General features: G+C 43.4%; 1 protein-coding gene across 1 annotated transcript in view; it reads right to left on the reverse strand.

Annotated features, from left to right (window-relative positions):
• The window catches only part of abca1b (ATP-binding cassette, sub-family A (ABC1), member 1B), a 42,999-nt gene that overhangs the window by 12,038 nt on the left and 7,215 nt on the right, over positions 1-23,746 (reverse strand). Inside the window, exons 4-17 of the mRNA XM_080900719.1 lie at positions 19,303-19,444; positions 17,645-17,763; positions 10,273-10,394; positions 9,472-9,675; positions 8,165-8,254; positions 3,049-3,289; positions 2,590-2,729; positions 2,372-2,488; positions 2,042-2,236; positions 1,751-1,956; positions 1,028-1,204; positions 718-940; positions 369-590; positions 85-289 (exon numbers count right to left, since the gene is read on the reverse strand). Coding sequence (XP_080756845.1) covers positions 85-289; positions 369-590; positions 718-940; positions 1,028-1,204; positions 1,751-1,956; positions 2,042-2,236; positions 2,372-2,488; positions 2,590-2,729; positions 3,049-3,289; positions 8,165-8,254; positions 9,472-9,675; positions 10,273-10,394; positions 17,645-17,763; positions 19,303-19,444 — 2,403 coding nt within the window. The remainder of the gene's footprint in view (positions 1-84; positions 290-368; positions 591-717; positions 941-1,027; positions 1,205-1,750; positions 1,957-2,041; positions 2,237-2,371; positions 2,489-2,589; positions 2,730-3,048; positions 3,290-8,164; positions 8,255-9,471; positions 9,676-10,272; positions 10,395-17,644; positions 17,764-19,302; positions 19,445-23,746) is intronic.

Raw genomic sequence — 23,746 nt, forward strand, 5'->3', positions numbered from 1 at the left:
TGTATAACTAACAATTACTTCTTGTAGCATGCTAAATAATGATGACTGCAGTTCAATAAACACACGAAGAAGAAAAGCTCTCACCTGGAAACACGGCTTCAAGGTACCATGTCAGGACTCCGTACAGGAAGGAGTCAAAGTACATGATGATGATGGCGGTGCGGAGGCTGAAGTCATCCTCCTCCAGTGGGCTGGACACCAGGTTCTTCCACTGGATACCGACTCCCTGCTCCTCAAACAGGGCGAAGTACTCGCAGCCGAATCCGAACGCCACAGGGGACAGAAGGCTCTGCAGAGCGAGAGGTGGGCATGTGACTCGCCCCATCACATCACAACATTAAAATTGTGAAAAAGATGCGCAGCCTTACAGCGAAGACTTTCGTCCCGAAGCCGATGTACTCTTCCCAGGCGACGCAGAGCACGTATGGCAGGTAGAGGGTGAAGTAGATGATTCCTCCACAGGCGGCGGCGAGGTTGGCACGGGCAAATGCCGTGCTGAGCAGGAAGCACTGCATGATGGTCACCACACCGAAGGACCCCAGGAAGAGGAAGATGACGCCGGGGTCGCTGTAGGGCAGGAGGTTCCCCATCTGCACAGGAACCACGAGAAGAAGAGATGGGACATTATTAATATTGCATTCTTGGAGATGTGTATGTGTGGATGCTCTGTTTTTCTAATGACACTGTTTTCTATGTATTTTGGTTTTTAGTCGTCACCTTGAGCAGCAACACTAGCAGCCCGGCGCTGATGAGCAGAGGAATCAGGCTGCTGATGAACCAGCTGAACCACAGGATGCCGTTATCCAGACCCATGATCCTCATAGTCTCCTTCAGTCGAGCCTCCTTCTCATACACCACGCTCTTCAGGATGATGGCCACTGAGTACATCCAGGCAAGAGTCATGAAGAGAGGCATGGAGCGGCTCATCACCCGCAGGAAACTGAGACAGAGGACAGGAAGGACGGGGTTACAGACCGAGAGCGGCGAGGAGGGGACCAAACCTGGGAAATGATGTGAATAATCTCACATGTCATCTACGTAACACGGGTACGGCATCTGCTGGATGTAAACTCCCGTCTTCTCCTTGGTGCCCGTCACCGCTCTGATGATGCCTTGCTCAATAACGTCCTGAAGGTACGAGAACCCACCCCAGATGTAACGCATGTCCTCAAACGGGTCGGCACGAGGACCCGGGTCCCAGTATCTGAGAAGGAGGACAGAGTGCAGGAAGTGCTGCTAGTTAAACAGCAGGATGTGATAAAGAGCTACAGAAGCAACAGTACAAGACTGAAAGAAAGGTAATGCTCAAGCAAAGGAGCCAAGGCCATGACTTTGTCAATTTAGACCTCAAATGCATTATTTTGCATTGCAAGGTCTGTAACTTAAAAGTACATTAAAAAAAACTGTTGTTGTAAAAATGTAATTATTATAAGTTAAGTGTTAAAATTTGCTCCAATTAATTTTAAAAAACAAACCTAAAACTCTGGTTTGCAGAGCATCAGATAACCTTTCACCCACATACTGTTTATGCTTTCTCTACAGTGTTGCCAGATACAGTTTTTACCTGTAGAAATTAAATGCTTTACATTACGGGGATGTCCTGGCTGTTGCTGACTGAGAGGCGAGTCCTCACACGGACCGTACACAAACCCACCTATAAACTATTTGTGCTGGCTTTACTGGAGTAAATTCTGGAATTTAGGAATGAGGAACAGGACACTTTTATCTGCCTGTGTGTGTGGCTCCTTACGCGTCTTTGATCTTATTGGTCCGCTCCACGTTGTCAATGTCCATTCTGATCTTGTAGTTGAGTTTGGGAGGTAGCTCTGTGGCGTTGGAAGGGACATCCAGAAACACAATCCCTGCCCAGAACTTCCTGTCTTCCAGTAGCTTCATGGACACGTTCACCATTCTCTCCTCGTTGGAGACCGGCTCCAGTTTGTCCAGGTTCACACACTTAAAATACAGACAGACACAGATCCGGTCATGTGATCTGTGCACACCAACTACAGCCAGTTTCCCTGCATGCTTGGATACTGACCTCCATGAAGTGGGAGATGCTCATGATGGCCTGATCGGTCTCGTTGAACACATCCCTCCAGGTGAGGTAGCTGCCTGGTGGCTGCTGGTTATCTGCCTGCTTGGACAGGAAGTTGGAGATGTCCTCTACGGTCCAGTCCGTGTCAGCAAGCTGAGCGCGGAAGACTCTGGCGGTGATGTTGTTCTTTAGCAGAGTCTGAATGAAAGATAGGAAGGAAAGAAGAAAGGAAAAAAGAAAAGGTATGAGAACATTTTGTCTAAAATAAAGCAGATGAGTTAGAAAGACATCGATGATGAAGAACACGTGAGGTGGTGGGCGGAGCTTGCTTACCCTGATCACGTTCATCTGCTCGCTGTTCTCCATGAAGTCCCAGACTTTGGGCCTTATCTCCTCCCACATCCCCCCCAGCTCCCTGAACACACCGAGCTCCTGGAAGGTCCGATTCACCTAAACACACCACAGACATGAGTCTTTTTACCCTGGGTTACTAGCTAAAGGTGACCAATCAGTTGCAGTCTGGAGCTTTTGCACAGGAAGTGACATCATACCTCGTGGATGATCTTCTGCGTGGCGGGCGTGTGGGGGGTGTACAGGAGCTTCCCTAACAGCAGGGGCTTCAGGGCCTGCCAGATCATCCTGGACATGGGGTTTGAGTCCATGTTCTTCACCAGGCTGTTACAGTACGGAGCTACGACACACACGTGATGGAGGTTACCACATACATGTAGCAGGCATGTTTCAGGAATCACGATAACACAAAGAAAAATAAATACAGAAGTATCAGAGTCTGGCTTTAAAAGCACCTAGAGTACTTGAAGTGGACATAATAGCTCATGTCCACCTCAGTGTTTTTATTCTTGGACTCGGACATATATCTGTTCACAGGAGGCTGTTATATAGCAAGAGTTTAGTTTCTCTGACATGGGCTGTATTAGCTGAATGTTTGTCTACTGAATACAAAAGCTTCATTGGGGTTGGAAGGTCCGAGGATGACCCCGAGGACTCACTGGAGGAGTTGTCATAGAGCGACGCCGTCTCGTCCTCGCTGCTGTTGTAGTTTCCGAACAGAGCCTTGTAGTTGCTGTCTTCGTACCAGTTGAGGGATTTGATCTGCAGGCCGCCGCCTTCAGGGTGACCGCACACGATCCGGGAGACGGCCTGGTACATGGTGCTGGGCGACGACGTGGCGTTCTGCGTCAGGAAGACTATCTCATTCCTCAGATCGATCCAGCTCTTCATACTGGCCAACTGTAGACCCAAAACAGAAGATACTGGTCAGACTGGTCGAGGGAGACTGGACTGATAGCCAAAGCTGGATCACGCGAACCCTGAACCCTCCCTTAATTTACGCTGCTATATGCTCAAGGAGATGGGAGACTTCCCATCATGCACTGAGCATCCACTTCCCTCTTCAAAATGTTACATTTTGTCTGCACTTGACTGTAGCTTGTGTTTTGCCCTGTCTATCTACACTCTCCTCTCTGTTCCTTCACCCCTCAGGTCAAGGCAGATGCTCCTCCCTGACCCAATGTTTGGGTTCTCTCTCTGTTGTTATGAACCAGCGCTAGATTTACATAAAAATTATAAATTGAAATATATAAACATTAGGGGTGCAACGATATTCGTATCGATATTGAACCGTTCGATACAGTGCTTTCGGTTCGGTACGCGTATGTATCGAACAATACAACATTTGTAATTTATTTTATCAACTTTCCTTCTGACGATGCTGTCTGTGTGGAGCGCTCAGTGAATCTGCGTTCGACTACTCCGCCTAGGCTGCACTGTCGAGCGCAGATCCACTGAGCGCTCCACACAGACAGCATAGTCAGAAGGAAGAGCGCAGGGCACCTCCCCCACCCTCATTCAGATCTGGCGTTTGGAATTATTTTGGTTTTCATGTGACGTATGACCCTGAAGGTAAGCGAGTCATGGACTAAAGTAAAACAGTATGTTGGATGTGCCATGCAATGCTCAATTACATGGGTGGGAACTAGTGTGTTAGCGCAGTTAGCTCGTTAACGTGTTGGCCGTCTAGCCCCATGCACGGGGCGATCGGCGGTAGCTCGTTAACGGAGATTTGCCATGTTGTGGTGTTAAGGTCATTTCAACGAGATTAACCTGAAAGCACTAGTGGGAACACAACGAATATGACTGCACATTTACGCAGACATCATCCTAGTGCAAAGACAAAAACAACAAGCATGCTACTAACTTTAGCCGAGTCATTTAGACAGCTGTTAGCACATGATTCTCCTTATGCTGCTGAGAATATAGCCCAGAAGAAGCGGATAGTATAGCTTTTATTTTGGAAAGAGCCATTTCTCTGTAATAAACTCTCTTTTCCAAAGATGAGTGATTCCTCAATCAGATACAGGGCTTGCAATATCGCTAGCCCGACGTCCTGGGGCTAGCGATTTTTTCAGTCGGGCTACCAAAATCTATCTCTTCCCTGCCCGTCGGGCTATTGTAAGAAGGAAAAATATATGTCAATGCTTTTGCATTCTTTCAGAAATGTAGCTGGGTAATTATGTCATTGGCATCGGTGAGCCACTGTCAATATGTGACATATTGAAATCGCGTTTGAATTTGCGCTTGTTTTTTGCTTTCACTTTGCAATCGTGCGAACTGTGTATAGAGAGCGACAGCACTGATCTGTGAGTGATGATAATTTGTGCACCAATTCCTCTGACATCGTCTTATTAATCGTTAGCTCACTATGCAAACATGACAAGTGAAATCTCCCGCAGCTTAAACATGTGAGAGGTTGATCGCGCAGAGAATCGCTGAGCTTATGTGAGTGCGTGTGTAAAAGCAGCAGGATTTATATTTGACTACGATGACCTGGATGACTGAGAACCTTCACAGACAGATATATATTTTAGTTCTGCTGAGCCAAATAAGACAGGTCAGGGTGAAGAAGTGACAGCCAAATAAAAGCTTACCACAAAACGGAGAAGTTATGACAAATCAGACTATAAGGCAAAAAGAAAGTGCAGCTTTATGGTTTCATGGACAAAAGAATTTCTGTGGCTGCGATATGACAAGCTAAATAACCAGGGCTGCACATAAGTGGTCCGCAGGTGCGCATTCGCTGTCAAAATAAAAAACACGCACAAGGGTTAGGGTTAAATTTAAAAACTGTACTTTTGAGTTAAAATATATATTTATAATTTTAATAAATGACAAATTAAAAAGGCATGAACATTTTTTTTGTATCGAAAAAATATCGAACCGTGACACCAAAGTATCGAACCGAACCGAACCGTGAATTTTGTGTATCGTTGCACCCCTAATAAACATGTAATAAATGAAAAATATCAAAGTTAAGGCTCAAGTGGAAAACAATGCGTAATTAAAAATGAAATAAACTTTAAAAAGAGTCTGAACTCAGGAATTATAGACATTCGCCGAAGGTTAAAAACTGAACATGCTAAAAATGGATCACAGAATGAAGCTGAACTCTCCCCTAGCTAAAAACTGCTGACAGTAAACTCGTGTCTGGCTGCGCTTCCTGTTGAAGCTCAGACTAATTTTATACATATCATAACAAAAGTGATGTAACAAAGCAAAAGTTCAGATGCAAAGAGCTGATCCAGTTAATGTAAAAAAAAAACAAGGTTTAAGGTCCACATGCTTAATTTGAAGTAGCTTTTAAAAGTCTCACAGTTGTAACCAAAATATCTGATAACTCGTTAAGCAGTTTGGTTTTCTGCTCACAGATTAATCATTCGGTCCTTAAACCACATCATGATTTATGTGTCTGCTCAGTCTCTAAAAATATCTCATTTAAAGGAGAATAAACCAAACAGATTTACAGATTTGAGCATCAACTTTTGCTTGTTTGACTCAAAATCTTTCCAGTTCTGCTATTTCACCTGTTTTTGGTAATTAGGTCCTTTTAAGCTCACAGATGTTCCCCAGGTGTGTCACAAAATAGGAACCAGAAAGAACACATTCTTCTGTAACAATGTGAGTTTCTTCTAAATGAAAAGGTTCTAATTTGACTGGAACACCACAGGAGTTTTGGTGCCTGCTGGCAGAATCTAAATATGAGCATTAAAAAAGTACCAATAGAGGAAAGGTAAAGGGAGCTTCAGATGTTATTATTTTTATTGCCTCAGGAGGAAGGGACCTCAAAGAGGAAGAGCCGCAGGTTACTTTAGGTCAGCGGCATCAGCAGAAGTGAAACTGCTGCAGCTCCAATCTGAGGAAAAGGGTAGTTATTGTCCCAAACATGTCCTCAATATGTCTACAGTTTTGTCCCAGTATTTCTTCAGTTTGTCCCCACCACCTCTTCAATATTTATCCGGATTATCTGCAAAAGTTTGAGTACTATGTGTCGAGTATCTCTAAAGTTTGTTTCCAGTATTTCTACGCTGGGTTTCCCGTTTTTGTCCTCAGCATGTTTATTGTTTCTCTACTGTCCCCAGCCTTTGCTGTCAGTGCTTCTATAGTGTGTCCCCTGGGCTCTGGGAAATTCAGACAGGCATGTTTTACCATTCATGTTAAAGCTGTAAAGTTATTGTTCAAAGCACTCTTTTATGAACTGATTAAACAAATAAATATATTAACCAGGCAGTAAAACAAGGACTACTTTATTGTCGCCGTATCATCAGATCCCGTACATATCGCCTTTAAACCTCACAGCTGAGACGCTTGAAAGTAGGTCAGGTTTTGACAGCGTGGGCGTGTAAACTACGTGTTTACCTGTGGACAGGGAGACACTGTATGTGTTTTTCATATGACTGGGATCCTATCAAACAGATGGAGCTCCAGATGTTTGAATAAAGTTATTTTAAACTGGGAGTTTTTCACAGAAAATGTAAAATGGGTTTTGTTCTAATGGTCCCATCACAGCTGAGTGTCTCTTCTTTCTTCATCACATGATTTTTAATGCAGTGCTGGGAAAAACACTTCCTCTCTGACCATGAGAACAAAGCAGAACGAAGGAGATAAGATTGTTAAAGTTATTTAGCTGTTTGGGTTTTTTAAACTAAATGTTGTAATTTCCTGGATTGCCAGTTCAATAATGCCCATCTTAAATCCCTTTTTCACAGGATCACACTCATCCTGTCCCTGACTCAGCGCCTGCACAAACCAAAAAAAACACTGTCACATGTTTTCACTTTAGCCCACAGAGCGATTGTGTGTACTGTGTGTTTTAAAGTGTGTGATAACCTCGGGGCAAAAAACAACAATCTGGGGAAGTCTAACTGAACTTTACTCTGGTTATCAAACTGTTCACGCCAACCACAGTCTCCCACTCAAACTTTATTTCCAGTCTATTCCCACTGTAATCCCAGGCTGGAGGCTCTGCAGAGCTGCAGATGTGTCGCAAACCACTTTCTGCCACACAATGCAGCTTTCAGAGCCCCCTCAGTGTCTCTGTGACCTCTAACATGGTCACTAAAGGCTGCATGCAGCCATCTGCGGTCTTCAGCGTCTCAGCAGGACGTAGACGGACGCTGAGTGTTTGCTGTTTGTTCGGACTCGTGCTTTCTCCTCCTGAGGCGGCTGTGAAGTAAAAACCCACTGAGACATTTGAGTCTTTGTTCAGCTGGGAACTCGTCTGTCTCTGCTGCAGGGAAACTGCTTTTATCTGGACACAAAGACTCGCAGAGACACTCGGAGCTGCCAAGTAAACCCAGTGGCCCCTGATGGTGCTGACGTGGCCCGGAAGACTCGATTGGGTGACGCGCATGTCCAGTAAAAAGCTGACTGTGATATTTTGTGCCCAGATCTTTGTTCGTGAGACAAACACCATCATTAAAAGCACATGATGAAAAGACACAAAGAAAAACTGACTGATGATCTTTGCATCAGCCTGAATCAAGCATCAGCCATCAGGGATAAAAGGTTAAGCTAAAGCTCCAGTTCCTCTAATGTCCACCAGAGGCTCCAGCAGTGAGCCAGTCCCCAAAGAGGCCAATTTAAAGCAAAAATAAACCCCTTCAGAGCCTGATACGAAAGGGGAGTGGCCTCTTTGACTGACAGGTGGTTTAAGCTGCTAGCTTATGCTAAGCTAAACCTCAGTGTCTGAACTGGACCTGTGAACCAATAACACGGCTGCTGAGATATTAATCGTACTAATAAAGGTCTGAGCTCCTGCTGATGACTTACCTCAACTGCCAGTGAACCCAGACTATCCAGCAGGTTGTCGGTTGCCCTGGCGACCTGTTGGACGGCCTCGGGGTCAGCCCTGACGTCCCTCTGAAAGACAAAGAGACATTTTCAGTTTCAGCTCAACCTTGGCTGAAATAAATAATAACCCACTCATCTATCTTCAGTTTAGTTATTTTTATTTTTACATGTTTCACAGTCAGATGAGACAGAGACCTTCCTAGCAGTGTTGAAAGATACTGAGTGATGACATAAGTCATCATACGAACGTTCTCTGGACCCTGTAAACAGACAGATTTAGCACTCGTCCAGCAAACTGAACTCTTTAGGTGTTCTGCACTTCTAGCAGATCACCTGAACTCTGCTCGCTGTTGTTTATTTTTGGCTCATATTTGTGACGATTTCACTCCTCTGTCTCTGAGTATCTAACATTTCTTTGCTTTCGTGTTGTCCACTTTTCTCCGAACGTTGTCATTTGTCTGATTTTTAATCAAGTTTTAAAAGTTGCTGTGTCATAACTGGAGATAAATGCACGGCAATAATGGGCATGTGTGGGGGATTTTCCCCTAAAATCTGGCTTTTAAGTCTAGTTCACTCTGTTTAAGATTCCTATAACTGATAACTAGCTAAACACCTATGACTTCTCTGAGACGAGGCTGCTGGATTTTCACGGACTTCGTTCTGTGCTGCTGTGGAAACTCGCACGGTTTCAGCTTTGCAGTCACTCGAAGTGCTCGTAGATTTCTGCACACAAAAGAGGCTGAGGCCTCTTGTGACATATGGCTGCATTGAATCCTTCAAACTCTTTAAAACTGGTCTCCGGGCTACGAAAACTGAGACTGTAAAGAGCTGGGACAGGCCGAGGCACGCCTCCTCCCACACACACACATTTAATATGCTGAGGACACGCCAACACACCTTTGCTGTGTCACCTGAACGGAGGGGGGGAGGAAAAAATGCCTTTGGACTATTCCAGTGTAAAATTCACGTTTTCAGACAAGTTTGTTATTTAAAGTATGTTAGAGGCAGCCTGAAAGACACACCTGCAGGCAGAACTCGGGGCTAAAAAGTGCTCAGTGTGCCAGTTCAAGTGTTTGACATCTATAAGGATCATTATATCTGAGAAAGTATTTAACAGAAAAGAAGACAAGTCACGATTTGAAATGTGTTCATACAGGATAAGCTGAAACGCTGCAGGAGGTGGTTTCACACTGGGAGAAAAAGTTTCTAAAAGTTTCTGGATGAAAAACCTGCTTTAAATGAGCAAAACATGAATCATATCAGTGGATTAGCAGGGCCGTATTTACCCGGATGGGTTTGAGGAAGTCCAAGTTGTCCAGAAAGTGCTCCTCGGCGTGGTTGAGCCAGGCGGGCAGACCCTGGCAGATCTTTTCTTGAACCATCGCCGACACCTGTTTGTCCGAGATCGTCACAAATTCCTCCAGGCTCTGCTTGCCCCCCTTCCTGGGACACATGTCCCTCAGGTGGACCCCGAACCCCCCGAGGAGGACCTGAGACAGAAACAGAGGCCAAAGAGGGATTTCTTTATCTTCAGGTTTCGCTTCATATAGTCTGACTTTAATATTCTGAAATTAGTTTCAATCATTGTGTTTATTTCATGTTTTACTGTGTAACATGTACTCCAACATTTCAGTCTTTTATTCCATATACTCTGCAGATTTTCTGCAAGTTAGCAAATTCTATTTCAAGTGTTTAATCATTCACGAACTTTTCCTCCTTATTGTTATTCCACCTCTCCACTTAATTCATATTTGCATTTTTCTTTCTTGTGTTCTGTACACCGGTTCACAATATTCCAGCTTTTATTGCATATTTTTTTATTTATTTATTTTATTTAGTCTGACACTTTCTTCTTCTTCTTTTACTCCATACTGTGTTGTGTTTCTTTGCATTTTATATATTTTTTAAATTTTACCTATATTTTCAGACTTTCATCTGATATCTGTCAACTTTTTACCTTGTATATTGTGGATGGTTTTACTCCACACTGTTAGTTTTCTCATGAATGAAAGTTGGAGTAAAATTCCTCCAGCTGCCCGCATCCATGTAGGGCTCACAGACTGAGCATGTGCAGAATGCCTCCTCACCTTCTGCAGGTTTATGTCGGCCTCCGTGATCTGCTGGACGCTGTGTTCGGGGAAGGAGGCGTTCCTCAACAGAAAACTCGACAGAGTCTCATTGTCTCGCAGGAAATGCTTCAACTTGAAGCCTGTGGGAGAAAAAACAAAAACAGACAAAACAGAGCAGGTCAGAGAAACCTGACTCCTCCTTCTCCTCCTCCAGTAAATCAGAGGGTTTTGTCTTTTAAATGTGAACGTATTTGTGGCCACAAAGCAATTGTGTAATTTTTTACAGAGGAGAGGGTGAAGCAGTTCCCCCAGCACATTTTTAAAATGACATCTCTGCTTTCGGTTTGACTAAAATCCGTCCAAGCTGAGAACGAGACAGGCTGATAAAACATTGGTTTCATTCAAGCTTTTAGGCCTCTCAGGTGACACACCACTGACTCGTGATTGGTGCAGGAGAAAGACTAACAGGTAACAGTCAGGCCATTAAACAGAGACATTCCTCTATGTTCTTATGACATTGGTAAGTAAACTGTGAGGAATCCCTGAAAAACAAAATTCCTCAAACACCCCAAAAAGCTGCGATGAGAAAAATTCAATTGCACAAAAACACAGATCTGAGATTAAAATAAATAAAAAAAACAAACAAACAGGTGTGACTGTTGGTAACAGAGCCGACTGCTACAGCAATAAAAACCTTTGACAGATATTTGAACTACCAATAATCCCAGACGATTGAGAGGTTTTATGTGTTTGGATTTGGACGGCTGGAGTGATTGTTAATGGTCTGTTTACTGTGGTTGGATTTTCTATTTTAATCTGATGTCAGTTTGAATCTGAAAGTCAGATTGAAATCATTTTAGTGAAGGTACAGATTAGGGCTGAACGATTATGGAAAATAATCTAATTGCGATTTTTTGCCCCAATATTGCGATTGCGATGCGATATGCGATTATTTTTTAAGGTATTTGTCTTCTGTATTATTAAACAAAGACAAGCAATACATCATATAGTATGGCCAATACTATATTACATTAATTTTAAACTGTTCTTTCCTGGAAGACAGACCTCTGTTATGATGACATGAGGTGATGCATGAATTGATGACTGACATTTTTATTTAACTTCTTCAATCACAACAGTATATTTGAACATACACAATAGTTTATTTTTAGCTTACAAACATCTGAGCATAAAGTGCTGACAAGGAACCCTGGTGTAAACATTAAAATGAAAGTCAGTGCAATGTGCAGATTGCAGAAATATACATAAAAAAAATCAGTGGCTTTACCACACTCAGTTTTTCGACATCTGTGAACTACTAGACAGTCATTCAATTAAAAAATAATATTAAATAAATAAAACTAATAAATAAAAAATACACACATCTTACTGATCTCTGCAGTCAGTAACATTACACATAAAGTGCAAACATAATAGCAATTGTATAAACACACACACAAACACGCCTTTAAAGTTTAAAGGCGTGAAATTGGACGGTCTAGCCTTCTGATTAGCTAATCAGAAGGCTAGTTCTGATTAGCGTCACCGCTGTCTCGGTGGAGTTTAATAAACTCGGCCGTCTGCTTCTTGCTATCTAAAATATAACCAGACACTGGTGTAAATTCTCGACTGTCTCATACTTCTGTTTAATAAGTTTTCTGTTTGACGTTTAGTCAGCTGTGTGAAAACCAAGGAGGAACCCACCCGGGGGATTAATAAAGTTTTATTTTATCTAATCTAATAACTTTAATCTCAGCCAAACCGATTTACTCACGAACAAACAAAACACTGAAAAAAGCCCAACAATAACATTTTTAGGTTGTCTAAGTGACTTATATATTACGTTTAACCCGAGCAGCGAAACTCCGCGGTGATCTGAAAATGATGTGCCGGGAGTTGTGCCGTTCTCGGCCGCATCAGTAACCCTCGAGCTCCCGGCTAGCTGTCGAGCTGGTGGGTAGCAGACGCCTCTGAAAACGTCGAAGCACTTTTGCAAATATGGGATATCTTGATAAACCGAGCAGATATTTGATGTTTACACAACTACTTTCTCGCCTGAAAATATGTTAAAAGTTTATTTTGTGACCCAGAAAGATTAGTATGAGTAATTTTAAAACTTAGTAGCGGCCGCCATTGCTGGAAACTGGAGTTTGGCTGGGCCGCGCTATGAATTCTGGGATATGGTAGTAATTTGGACAGCCTTCGGCGCGTCGCTGTGACGTAATCGGTCTACAAATGCGGCCTCAGGAGGATGCAGCCCATGAATTGTATAATATAATCGCAGTATAATCGCAGCCTTTGCGGTTAGAAAATTGCACTTGATCATGTCGCGATATTATCGCAAATGCGATATATCGTTCAGCCCTAGTACAGATGCTATAACTGCGGCCTGAGGAGGCGTTCGGACCATATTTGGGCTTGTCGGGGGCACGTCCGTACCCGAGCGGCTGCAAGTGGGCTTTACGTTCAGTCTTTGTTACGTCATCGCTGCTCTTCGTTCGACCTGCGTGCTCACACACGCCTGCAGCTCAAACTTTCCACTCAGCTCCATCACAGCAGCTGGATGCACTTTTGCATGATGCCCCCGCACGCATACATGCCCACCCCTCCCTGCGCCTTTCTTCTTCTTCTGCAGGTTTGAACAGGCAGCTGCAACGAAGGCTGAGAGGAGCTTCTCTTGTCATTCATTTGAAACAAACAGGAAGCTAACGTGTGAAGCTTCTCTGCCTGTGTTGCTTCACTCTTTCAAAACATGGAGATTTAAGATGACGGATCATCCAAGATTACAGTCGTTGCTGTCCTCCTGCCTCCAGCCTGCTGAACATCAGCAAACCACAGAAATGTATCGATTGATTGGTTTTATTTGCAGCTTTATGGACATCCATGAAGAAACGCTCTAACTGGTAAAATGCGGCTGCTGATCCATCAGCCAGCTTCCATCAGAAACCCTAAAATTCAATAAAAGCATCGTCGAGCTTCCTCAGAAGCTTTTATCCTCCAGCTTAGAACGACGTCACCGTTATTAATCGGCTCCTTCATCACTCTGTTTATCAGCAGGAGAGCATCAAACTGAGGCATATCTTTTTATCCCTCTTCTGCTGCATTTTCCTGTTTCACTTCTTATTTTCCAAGATGTGATCTGTATTTTCATACATCCAATTAATATTTGTACCCTTCTATTCACAGACTTTATAAAACATGGACAAAGCCATTGTGCTGTCACACAATTGTTACCTTAGCTCACTCAAAGTGACTTAACATTAGTAACTTGGCTCGTGCCATGTTGGTTTTTTTATATTCATATTTTATTACAGGTTTGTCACAAACGACCATATTTGGACCGGACAGTACAGGTACTTCCGGCTGCTTCCTTATTTTCCCCAGAGGTCGCCATGGATGGATCTGCACATCTGCTTTCCCACAGATTTTACGCCTGATGCCCTTCCTGACACAAACCTCCCACTTATCTGGCCTTGGGACTGACACTAGGAGTACGCTGGGTTGTGACAGCCCACACAATTTTCTTTACGTTTTCTTTTAGTCCAGTTTTGTGTGACAGCTTATTGTTTTCACTAAATGCACTTTGTCTTTGCGCTTATCTCACGTAGCACAACTTTATGGTTTACAAGCTTCTGTAAGCCTGGACGATCTACCATTTATCTGTTTAAATTTTCCACTTTTCATTCCATGTTTGCAGACTTCAGCATGTTCAGCTAAAATACGGAGATCATATTTATGATTTATGTGATTTTGTTGTGAAAGAAATTATTTAAAATCAGAAGCCGTCACTCCTCAGCCTCAATCTGATTTCAGTGCCAGCCCAGATCAGCTACTCGCTTCACTTCCTGCTCGAGCAGGAGGAACCCTGAACAGATCAAGTTCAGGTAGGACTGCCGTAAAAGCGAGTCTTTTCCGAGGAAGTATCATATGTTCTCTGATCTGTCTCTAATAAATCAATCGATGATTAATTTTCCTGTTTCAGCTCGAAGGCGACAATCATGTGGTGTTCATCTGTGCTCAGATGAGCGGAGGTATAGAGGCCCTTTGGGGACAAAAAGCCGACTGAGTGTTACTACAGTTAGTGTTAGTGATGGGTCAGAGGACAGGTCCAGCTGTCTGACATCAGCAGCTCGCAGTGATGTGATTGGTCAAATGAGAAGCAATTTCCAGCAGAGAAGCCCGTCTGCTTCAATCACAACTCGCCATCATTAAACCACCACACCACCGCGTTCCGGTACCACATTAAAAAACTGGTTCTTGTCTGCCGCTCATCATGTTTGAACTTTTTGATAGTGTTTCAGAAACTAAAGATGTTCAAAGAGTCCTCCACTTTCATGACTTCAAGCTTGCCGGATGGGTTTTAATCCACAGAGGAACTAACAGTCAGCTGCTAAACTGTACAGTAATGGTTATGTGAGATGATTGCAGCGACCCAAATCCAGGTTCAGGTCTGATGTGGACCCCCATTAGGGCACTCTGAATTACACGTTTGTACAGCTGCAGGGACACATCTGAACTCAGTGACGCTCTGCGGGACGGCGCCGAGCCGAGCAGCAGAAAACCCAACACGACAGGGCGTCGCGAACATGCACGATGTACGCTGACCCTGTCAGTCCACCTGCAGGGGAGGGGCCACAGGGCCAGCCAATCAGAATCGGCTCCTGCTGCCACCCTTCTACCCCCCTCAGCAGAGTCAGAAGAGAGTTGTGTTAATATCAGAAAACTGCGTGTGGAGTGACCGCTCGCGATCAGATGACAACCGAAAGACAAAATCCACAACAGAGAGAAAACAACACAAAGTGGAAAAAAATCAAACACGAAGAGGGAACAATTGAATAGAAAGATGCAATAACTGAATACAAAGAAACAAAAACAATCACATAAAAATAAAAAAAGGACACAAAGTGGCAAATAAATAACCCATGGAACCATAGAAAAAAAAATAACACGAACAGACACAAATCACAAACATGAAGAGGCAAAAACAAGATAAAAAGAAACAAAAACCAATAAGACACAAAACCATAAAAACAAAACAGAGACAAAAACCAACTACAGAGAGCCAAAAACAACATAAACAGCCAAAAATCAAATACAAAGAGAAGAAAACCAACACGAGACAAAGACAGGACACAAAATGACAAAAAAAACCCCCTACAAATAAATAAACCAGAGACAAAAAAAACCCATGTCATACAAAACAAACCAAACCAAAACATAAGACCAAAAACAACAGAACAAAACAACAAACCCAGCATAACGAGGCAAAAAACAACCACAGACAAATAAAAACACCACAAAAACAAAGACAAAAAAAAACACAAAGAGGAAGAAATCAAACAGTAAGAGGCAAAAACTGGATACAAAGAAACAAAATATCATACAGAGACAAAAAGCAACTACAAAAGAGACAAAAACAGACAAAAAGACAACGAATTAACCATGAAGAGACAAAAACCAGGACACAAACACAGACAAACAAAAACAACACAAAGTGACAAAACAAACTATAAAAACCACCAGAAAAAAACAAACAAAGGAAAAACTTTCAGTGTGTTTCGTTGTGCGGTCTTTAGCCTTAACGCCTCAATGTGAACGTTGGAGGTCTTGGCTCATTTGAAGCTTGAGAATTAGCTGATTAGCTTTCTATGCTTGCTTTAGATTTAAAACTGACATGAAAATTGTCTGTCAGATGAAAATCTGTTTTATTGGTGCTGAACAAACCGTTAAAGGTCGCTTTCCTGCAGAGAAACATTTGCATTTTCGCAGATCTGTTTCTAAGGCCTCGGGCTATGAAGTTTCCTGAGAACTGCTGAATCCTGGTTGCTGCCCTCTAACCAGGTGAGCTCACCTGGAAGGTAAGCAGGTAAACCTGCTGCAGCGTGTCATGCCGCCCCCTCATCACACCATCGCCCTCCTGACCAATAAAACTGCTTCATTTATTATCAGATTAGAGGGAATAAAGAGCAGAAACGTGCTGATGCTCAATCAACAGGGAGGAGAAGCAAGAGAGCCGGCAGGTCGGTGCAGGTAGGGAAAACAAACGCCCCCCACAGAGAGCCAAAGCTGCAAATTAACGCACAAAAGAGAGAAATTCTTTTTGTTCAGCGAGCCTGAAAACTCCTGCGGCAGAGAAAGGACTCCTAAAAACCTGCTGACCTTTGAGAGGTTCTGCAAAGACTCGCTAGCTGTTAGGTTCCTTCAGCGAGCTGATCTCAGAGATGATTTATTGACGAAGGTGGCATTCAAAAAAAGAGCCTGCCGACAGTCATGACTCACAGGTTTATGAATTACACTGTAGGGTTAGTCAAGGCATTCTCTCCAAACATTAACCTCTGGGGCTAAAAAATAAAAGCTAACGCTCCAGTTTCAAAAGCTGCAGTTCCTCTAACGTCCACTCGAGGCTCCAGCAGTTTTTTAATTTTTATACAATTATCCAACCAATATTATGGCTGCTGTTAGCTTAATTGTATGAATACGGCGTCCAAGTTGTCTGTTAACTGTTTGTGTCCTACTGTACAGTCTATAGATGAAGCTTGCTAACCAATGTAGCCAGCATTAGGTGATAACTTCAGTCCATCTTCTCCTCTAACATGGTAACCTGGGGTTAAGGAATTCATCAGGTGCGTCTCAAAAGTCTGAAAAGACCAAGTCCTATAGCTGCCATAAAATCAGCACAAGAAATGTTTAAACCTTTGCCTCCAGCTTCCTTGTTTTGCACGAGGAACTGTTCTCACAGAACTATGGAAGATGGGTGTTATGTGGCTGGTTTCCGAGGCTCTCATCTGGCCTGAAGTCTCAGTAAGTTTAACTTCTTAACACCAATCAGGGCCCAGGTGACCAGTTTTAGGGTTCTGCTGTGTTTTTACAACATTACCTTTCAAAATAAGTGCATGCATTTTGGCCTTTAGGTTCCTCTGTTAAAGGAATGGCGATAAAACCTTCACATTTAGGCACCGGCTGGCTGTTAAAAGAAAATGTTCTACTTCTTTTAAATTCTGCATTTGTTCTGTTATACAGTTTAAAAATGATAATAATGAATATTATTACTATGGTCATGTTGACACAGTAAGATTTTACTTTTCTTATCCAAAAGCTGGCAAAGTCCTTTTTTTAATCTTTGTTGCCGTGTGCAGGTTGTTAAGATTAAAACAAGAACATGTCTATAAATACACCTCGTAGCTGGAACTTTAGCCATTTAAACGCTTTGAGTTTTTATCTACATTGTGTATTTCTTATTTGTGATGACGTGATTACGGCTGATATGTCTGTTATCACTCCAAACCACACTGATGCTCAGATTAGCGAAATCAAACAAAGTCAAACTGCATCGCTAACCCTGATCTGAGCTCATCCCCACACAGTGAGGGTTGCGTTTTGCGTGTCCTACCTGAGCGGCTGGACTGCAGCACCTGCAGGGCTTGAGCCAGCTCCTTGAAGCCCTCAAGGTTTTTATCATTCTGACTGTACAGGAGGATCTTCTTGGCGTCCGAGAAAAGGCGAGAAATTCTGCAAAATAAAAGTAAAACATCAAACGTGAGCCACAAAGAAGCTCTTAGCATGCATACAAACACAGAGGGAAAGACCCAGCACATGCCAGCTTACAGTGAAAACAACAAACAGGTTAAAATGACATTTCTGTTGACACTCAAAACAGTTAAAGTGTTAGTTATTATGGAAGCAGTGACTAACTAAACTCCAGAGTTTAAGGTTTACATTCGCCTAACAAGCAAAAGATCCCCCGGTTTGATCACAGATCCAATCTGCAGCTGAAGTGACCACCTTCTGAACAAGGGATCAGCCAAAGGTAGGTTCTAGATAAAAGTAGTAGATATGTAAGGATACTACTTCAGTCCACAGGTTCAAAAGCTAACCTTCTTACACTGACTGTCTGCAGACAGAAAAGGGAGGAAGGTGTCAGCAGATGGTGCTATTTAAAATATGTGAAGTGAAACAGTGGAAAAAGGTTCAAAATTAAACTCTACAGGAAGTTTAAGTGTCACTTTAAAACAAGTAAAGGAACATGAAGTATTAAAGTGAAAAAGCTCAGATAAGTAATTTATATCGTAGCTTTAAGTCTTAAAAGTAGTTGATGTTTATGTGTCACAACATCTGAGAGTTATTGAGCTTCTGGCTCCTTAGGAGAATGGAAACGTAGCAGGAATTTGATAAGCAACCAATAAGATTAAAGCTTTGGGGCCTCAGTCACACAGGCCTAGAGACCAGCGAACCTCCAGCGACCTCTGGGTGATATTGGCTCACAAAGAAGATGTTGCACCCAAAACCTCTTTATGATCGATCTGGTCACCAGCAGATTCCCACGGTACACCACAGGTTGGATGAAAGATGCCGGTTAGTCTGCAAACGCTCGCCCACTAACCACAGAGTGGTGGTGAAAGTCAAACACATACGACACAAACCAGAAAAAAAAAACTATGTTCGCCTTCATAGTAAAAACGACTCCTTATTGGTGAAACCAACACATTTCAAAAGGCCGCAGCTTTTACTTTGAAGGTCACTGTTCCAGTACCGCTTAACGAGCAGCTCCCGAGTGTAAACTAATAGCGAAAAAAGCGACCACAAAATCGGCTGATGTGTGTGATGTAATCAGTCATGATGAATCCTTACTGATTTTGGGTTTAGGCCATGAAAACAGCTGAAGCGTCAGCTTATACACAAACACTGAGAGCAGATGACCTGCCGGTGTTGGTTAGAGGTAAAAGCAGCTGAAATCTTAAAATTCTGTTTTGTCTGTTAATGTGTGAGAGGAGGAAAGTTAAAGTGTATCAATAAAGTTTCAGAAATAAAGTCACTGACAGCCTGTTTCAGCTCTACAGACGGCATTTATGTAAGAACTGAGCTGAGATTTCACTCTATATGTAAATGTAATGAAAATGAAATGAAAGAATGTGAGGTACTATCAGAATAAAATTCATTTTACTTAAAAATGTCTGCTGATTAGTAAAAGATGAAACCACAAGCACGCTTTAGCAGTTTAATAAAGATGAGAAGTTTTTCAGAATAAAAGCCTCTTTTTTGGCCACTCACATTGAGTCGTTGAAGTTGCCGACGATGCCCGGGGACTCGCCCGGTGTCGGATGTCTGAAGCAGGGGTTGTTGGCGTTGCAGAGGATTCCCTGAAGCCAGGGCAGCGTGCCGGCTGATGGCATCGCCTTGTTTGGAAAATGACCTGCAGACAGGAAATGAAAACAGGAAGTCACAAGAAAGTCGGAAGATCTTGCAGTAAAAATGACAGGAAAGCTGTGACCAGCTCCAAACAGGCTCACAGGAGATATAGTGCACATTTTTAGGCGCCCTCTCACCTCTGCACTGTAACATGAAGAGAATAAAGCCCCTGTGTTTCCCAATGTAAGATATGCAGGTTTTAAAGCCATAGATGTGGTTTTGCCTGTGTGCTGCGGTCAGATTTAATCTGAAAGATGTTCAGGGTGTTTCTTTATCTTCCTGCTCTGATGGAACAGAGTGTTCCCACGTTCACCTGGACTCAGAGGTGTCAGATAAGCTGCAATTGGTTTATTGTCGCCCTCAGTCGAGCATCAGCGGCACCCGCTGCAGGTTGAAGCCGAGGGCAGAGGCACGAGCGGGTTCACTTTGAGAACAAAGACCTTTATCCCCTTTCTCTCATTGAGCTTCACCGTGTCAGCTGTACGCACAGAGAAGGCGCTGATATCAGGGAACCTTTAAGACTGCCAACTGGCCTCTTTTTAATCAAAACACAGATAAGATAAAGGAGAGGCGCAGATTCACTTCACTCGACAGCAGAGTGAGGGCCACACAGGTGGAACAACAGCTTCAGGATGAGCTCAGGGGTGAAAAACTCCCACAGGCTCCAGACCAAAACACCAGAGCTTGACTTGTTAAACTGGGTGTAAAAGACACACTGCAGCTTAAATCTGTGAACTGATAATGATCATAAAACATGTTAATAAATGGCCTGTATTTGTATAGCGCTTTACTAGTCCCTAAGGACCCCAAAACGCTTTACACATCCAGTCATCCACACACACATTCACACACTGGTGATGGCAAGCTACATTGTAGCCACGAGGCTGCCGGACACTGGCACCACCGGGGCCTCTGACCACCACCTGTGTGAAGAGTCTTGCCCAAAGACACAACGACCAAGACGGTCCAAGCCAGGGCTCAAACCTGCAACCTTCCGATTACAAGGCGAACTCCCAACTCTTGAGCCACGAGTGCCACAGAGCAAATGATGAACTGTGTGCTGCTTAATCAATTAATAGCTCGAGCAAAAGCTCCACCCGCTCGGACCTCCCTCCTGGTGTTTGTCAGGTTCAGATTTACATTGTAAGCAGGTCCATATGCAGACTCGTGCAATTTACATTACTGCAATTGGGTCCACTTGTGCACCATGATTTCCCCACACCAGCAGCGGTCTGCCAACAATCCTCAAAAACAGGCAGGTAAACATAAACATGCGGGTTTAGGCAAATATTTTAATAAACTTATCACTTTCATCATGTCTGCTGCCCGTGACAGAGAAGTCATGTTCATACACACAGACAGGTCAGATCAAGATTTTTCCCACTGGGGCTGAAAAAGAAAAAACTAGAGGAAGAAAGAAAGCTGAGGTTATGTGGGTGTTATGGTTGGTAACCTACGCTAGCTCGCTATTCAGTGACGTCTGAATCATAGCCATAAACAGCCTTTTACACACTGTAATGAAAATAGTTATACTCTAAAGATGGCGCTAGTCTAGGCACAGACAGACTAAAGGGATATCCTTCAGTCCTCCACCTGTCCCAGCAGCAGGTGGAGACTCTCTTGTCTGTGACTTATTATGAAACAGAACTTCTGTTTCGTGCTGCCAACTCAAACATGTGGATCTACGCACTGTGGCCTGACTCTGCTGTGATAACTGCGTCACACCATCCACATCATCACGTTGTTTTCTTTGCAGTTATATTCCAGCGTGGTTACACCTCAGTCAGCTGGCTGCTTTATTTAGTAATTTCACTTATCGTGGCCCCTGAGGTGTTCAGTTTGCTGGAAGTTGGTAAAATAAACTCATTTGGACATATATACACACACACACACACACACACACACACACACACACACACACACACACACACACACACACACACACGCAGATGTACACTCATCCCCCCTCCCCCTCCAAACACCTTCGACGCTTATTCCCTTCCGATGCCGACGGTGGATCAAGGAGACCAGCGCTTATGCTGCAGGCCGGATGCACTGTCTACACTGGCTGTCTCTCACCCTTTACCCATCCCTGTTGCTTGTCATGTGTTTCTTTGGTGTATTAAGAGTTTTTTCATGTGCTCTTATGTGCAGAGGTGTTTTTTTTCTGTTCTCAAACTGATCTCCCTGTTGGAGCTCAGTCTGGGGGAGTTATTTTTTTCTCCTTATCTTTCCTCGTGTTGTGCATACTCCTCTGACCTGTCTTCCCCATGTGATGTTTTTGTGTCATGTATGTATGGTCGGGGGGTAAGATGGCGCCGCTATTGCGTGCACTAGATCGGCAGCCTTAACATGAAATTTCCCACTCGTGGGACTAATAAAGGTATCTTATCTTATTTGCTCAGGAGCACAGTTGAAATATGTTCTTCCCAAAGCGCTTCTTTATCTGGTCACAGTGCAGCAGGTGAGTTTTTCAACCACGCCTTAACTCTTAAATCACCTGTGAGACTTGGCGATGCATTCAAGTACACCCCTGAAAGGTCAGAGGTTTTGGAGTAACACGTTGGTGTACAGATGTGATGCACCTCAGTGGGAAACGTTCTCCCGTAACAACTTCACTCAAGCGTGTTAACAACTGAATTTGAGAAAGAGCTGATATTTTTTAAAAAGACAATCAAATTTCAACACTTGACGAGTTGCTTTAGGATGAAACATCCACACTTTGGTTTTACGCTTTAGATTTTAAACAGCATCTAAACTTTTTTTAGATGCTGTAAACAGAGTCAACTGAAGTGAATAATGTGGAAAAACCTTAAAAAGAAGCCACAGATGAAGGAGACTGCCCTCACATGACTGATTCAGACTCGTTAAAGGTGATGTCAACAGCCACATTCTCTTTAGAAATTAATCTTAAAAAGTAATTTTACCCTGTTGACTCAATCACATCCATTATACTTCTGATGTTTTTGGCCGGCATGGTGGACAATCGCCTGAAAGAAAAGTGGGATCTACAGCTGAAAGCAGCTCAGCAGCTCTGAATATATGCCACAAAAACAAACAGAAAAGTTTGAACTGTGTGCAGCGGAGCTGTCGTGTCACGTCAAGTCACATTAATTTGTACAGCACGTTTAGCACGCGGTGTTGACCCAAAGTGCCCACGCAGAGGGATTAACCATTATAAATTCGTCTCCATGAACATGTTCAAAGCTATGCTGGTGTGTAAAACTGGATATTAAAGGATCGAGCGGGCTCCAGCTCGTCTCTGATCCAGCGTGGCGAGTTTCAACACGTCCCTGCAGCTCACATGCTGCGTGAAGCACTGCACAACTATTCTCACACAGCACGAGAAGTGAAAGTACTTCGAGTGCCCAGAGCTTCTGCTTTCACGGGGAAAGAGGAAGACGAGCAGCTTCCTGCTCCATCTTCATCTCCTGATGTTGACGTTTGGCCCGAGTGAGGCAGAGAGGCGCTCCTCCTCTGAGATAATCGGTGAGGAATGAAAGCGTTTCCTTTTGTTTCCTGTGAGGCAGGTTTCATTCATCCAGTAAAAAAGTATAGCCTGAAGCTTCTGATTCTTCATCTTCAGCCGCTGACACCAGATTATCTCAAGATCCCCTCAGTCATTTTAAACTTTGGCATTTTAGTAAAAAGTTAACACTTAAAAGCATTTCTTGATCTGGACAAGTTGCTTGAATGCCTTTACGGTAAAGATTTCACGGGGGTGGAATAACAATAGGTCTCTAAGGACAGCAGTGTGGAAAAACACTGGTATATTTCCACTGATTCCACTAATTTCTCTTAAACAATTTTAGGCTGTTCTTCCTTTGTTTTTCAACTGAACTGCTCAACAAATGAGAAAAATTACTTTTTTTCCTTCAAAGTCTCAGCATGAAAACACACGACAGGAAGTCTTCTTTTTTTTCCGGAACTGCTGTAAAACAGTTTGGGGTTGGGGTCGTCCCAGATCGTGACTTTATATCTCACAGGGTTCATCCAGGTTAAAATATGACTGTTGGCTGCACAATATCGTCTGCAGCGGTGGAAGAGTTTACCGATCAGTTGATGGGAAGAACGTGAACTGATCAATCGTGAAGTCTGTGTTTTTGAGGTCTGGACTGTTATGGTAAATGGCCTGCATTTGTATAGCGCTTTTCTAGTCCATAGGACCCCAAAGCGCTTTACACTACATTCAGTCATTCACCCATTCACACACACATTCACACACTGGCGATGGCAAGCTACATTGTAGCCACAGCTGCCCTGCCCTGACAGAGGCGAGGCTGCCGGACACTGGCGCCACCGGGCC

Source organism: Rhamphochromis sp. 'chilingali', assembly GCF_963969265.1.
Source record: "Rhamphochromis sp. 'chilingali' genome assembly, chromosome: 13".
Taxonomy (NCBI): domain Eukaryota; kingdom Metazoa; phylum Chordata; class Actinopteri; order Cichliformes; family Cichlidae; genus Rhamphochromis; species Rhamphochromis sp. 'chilingali'.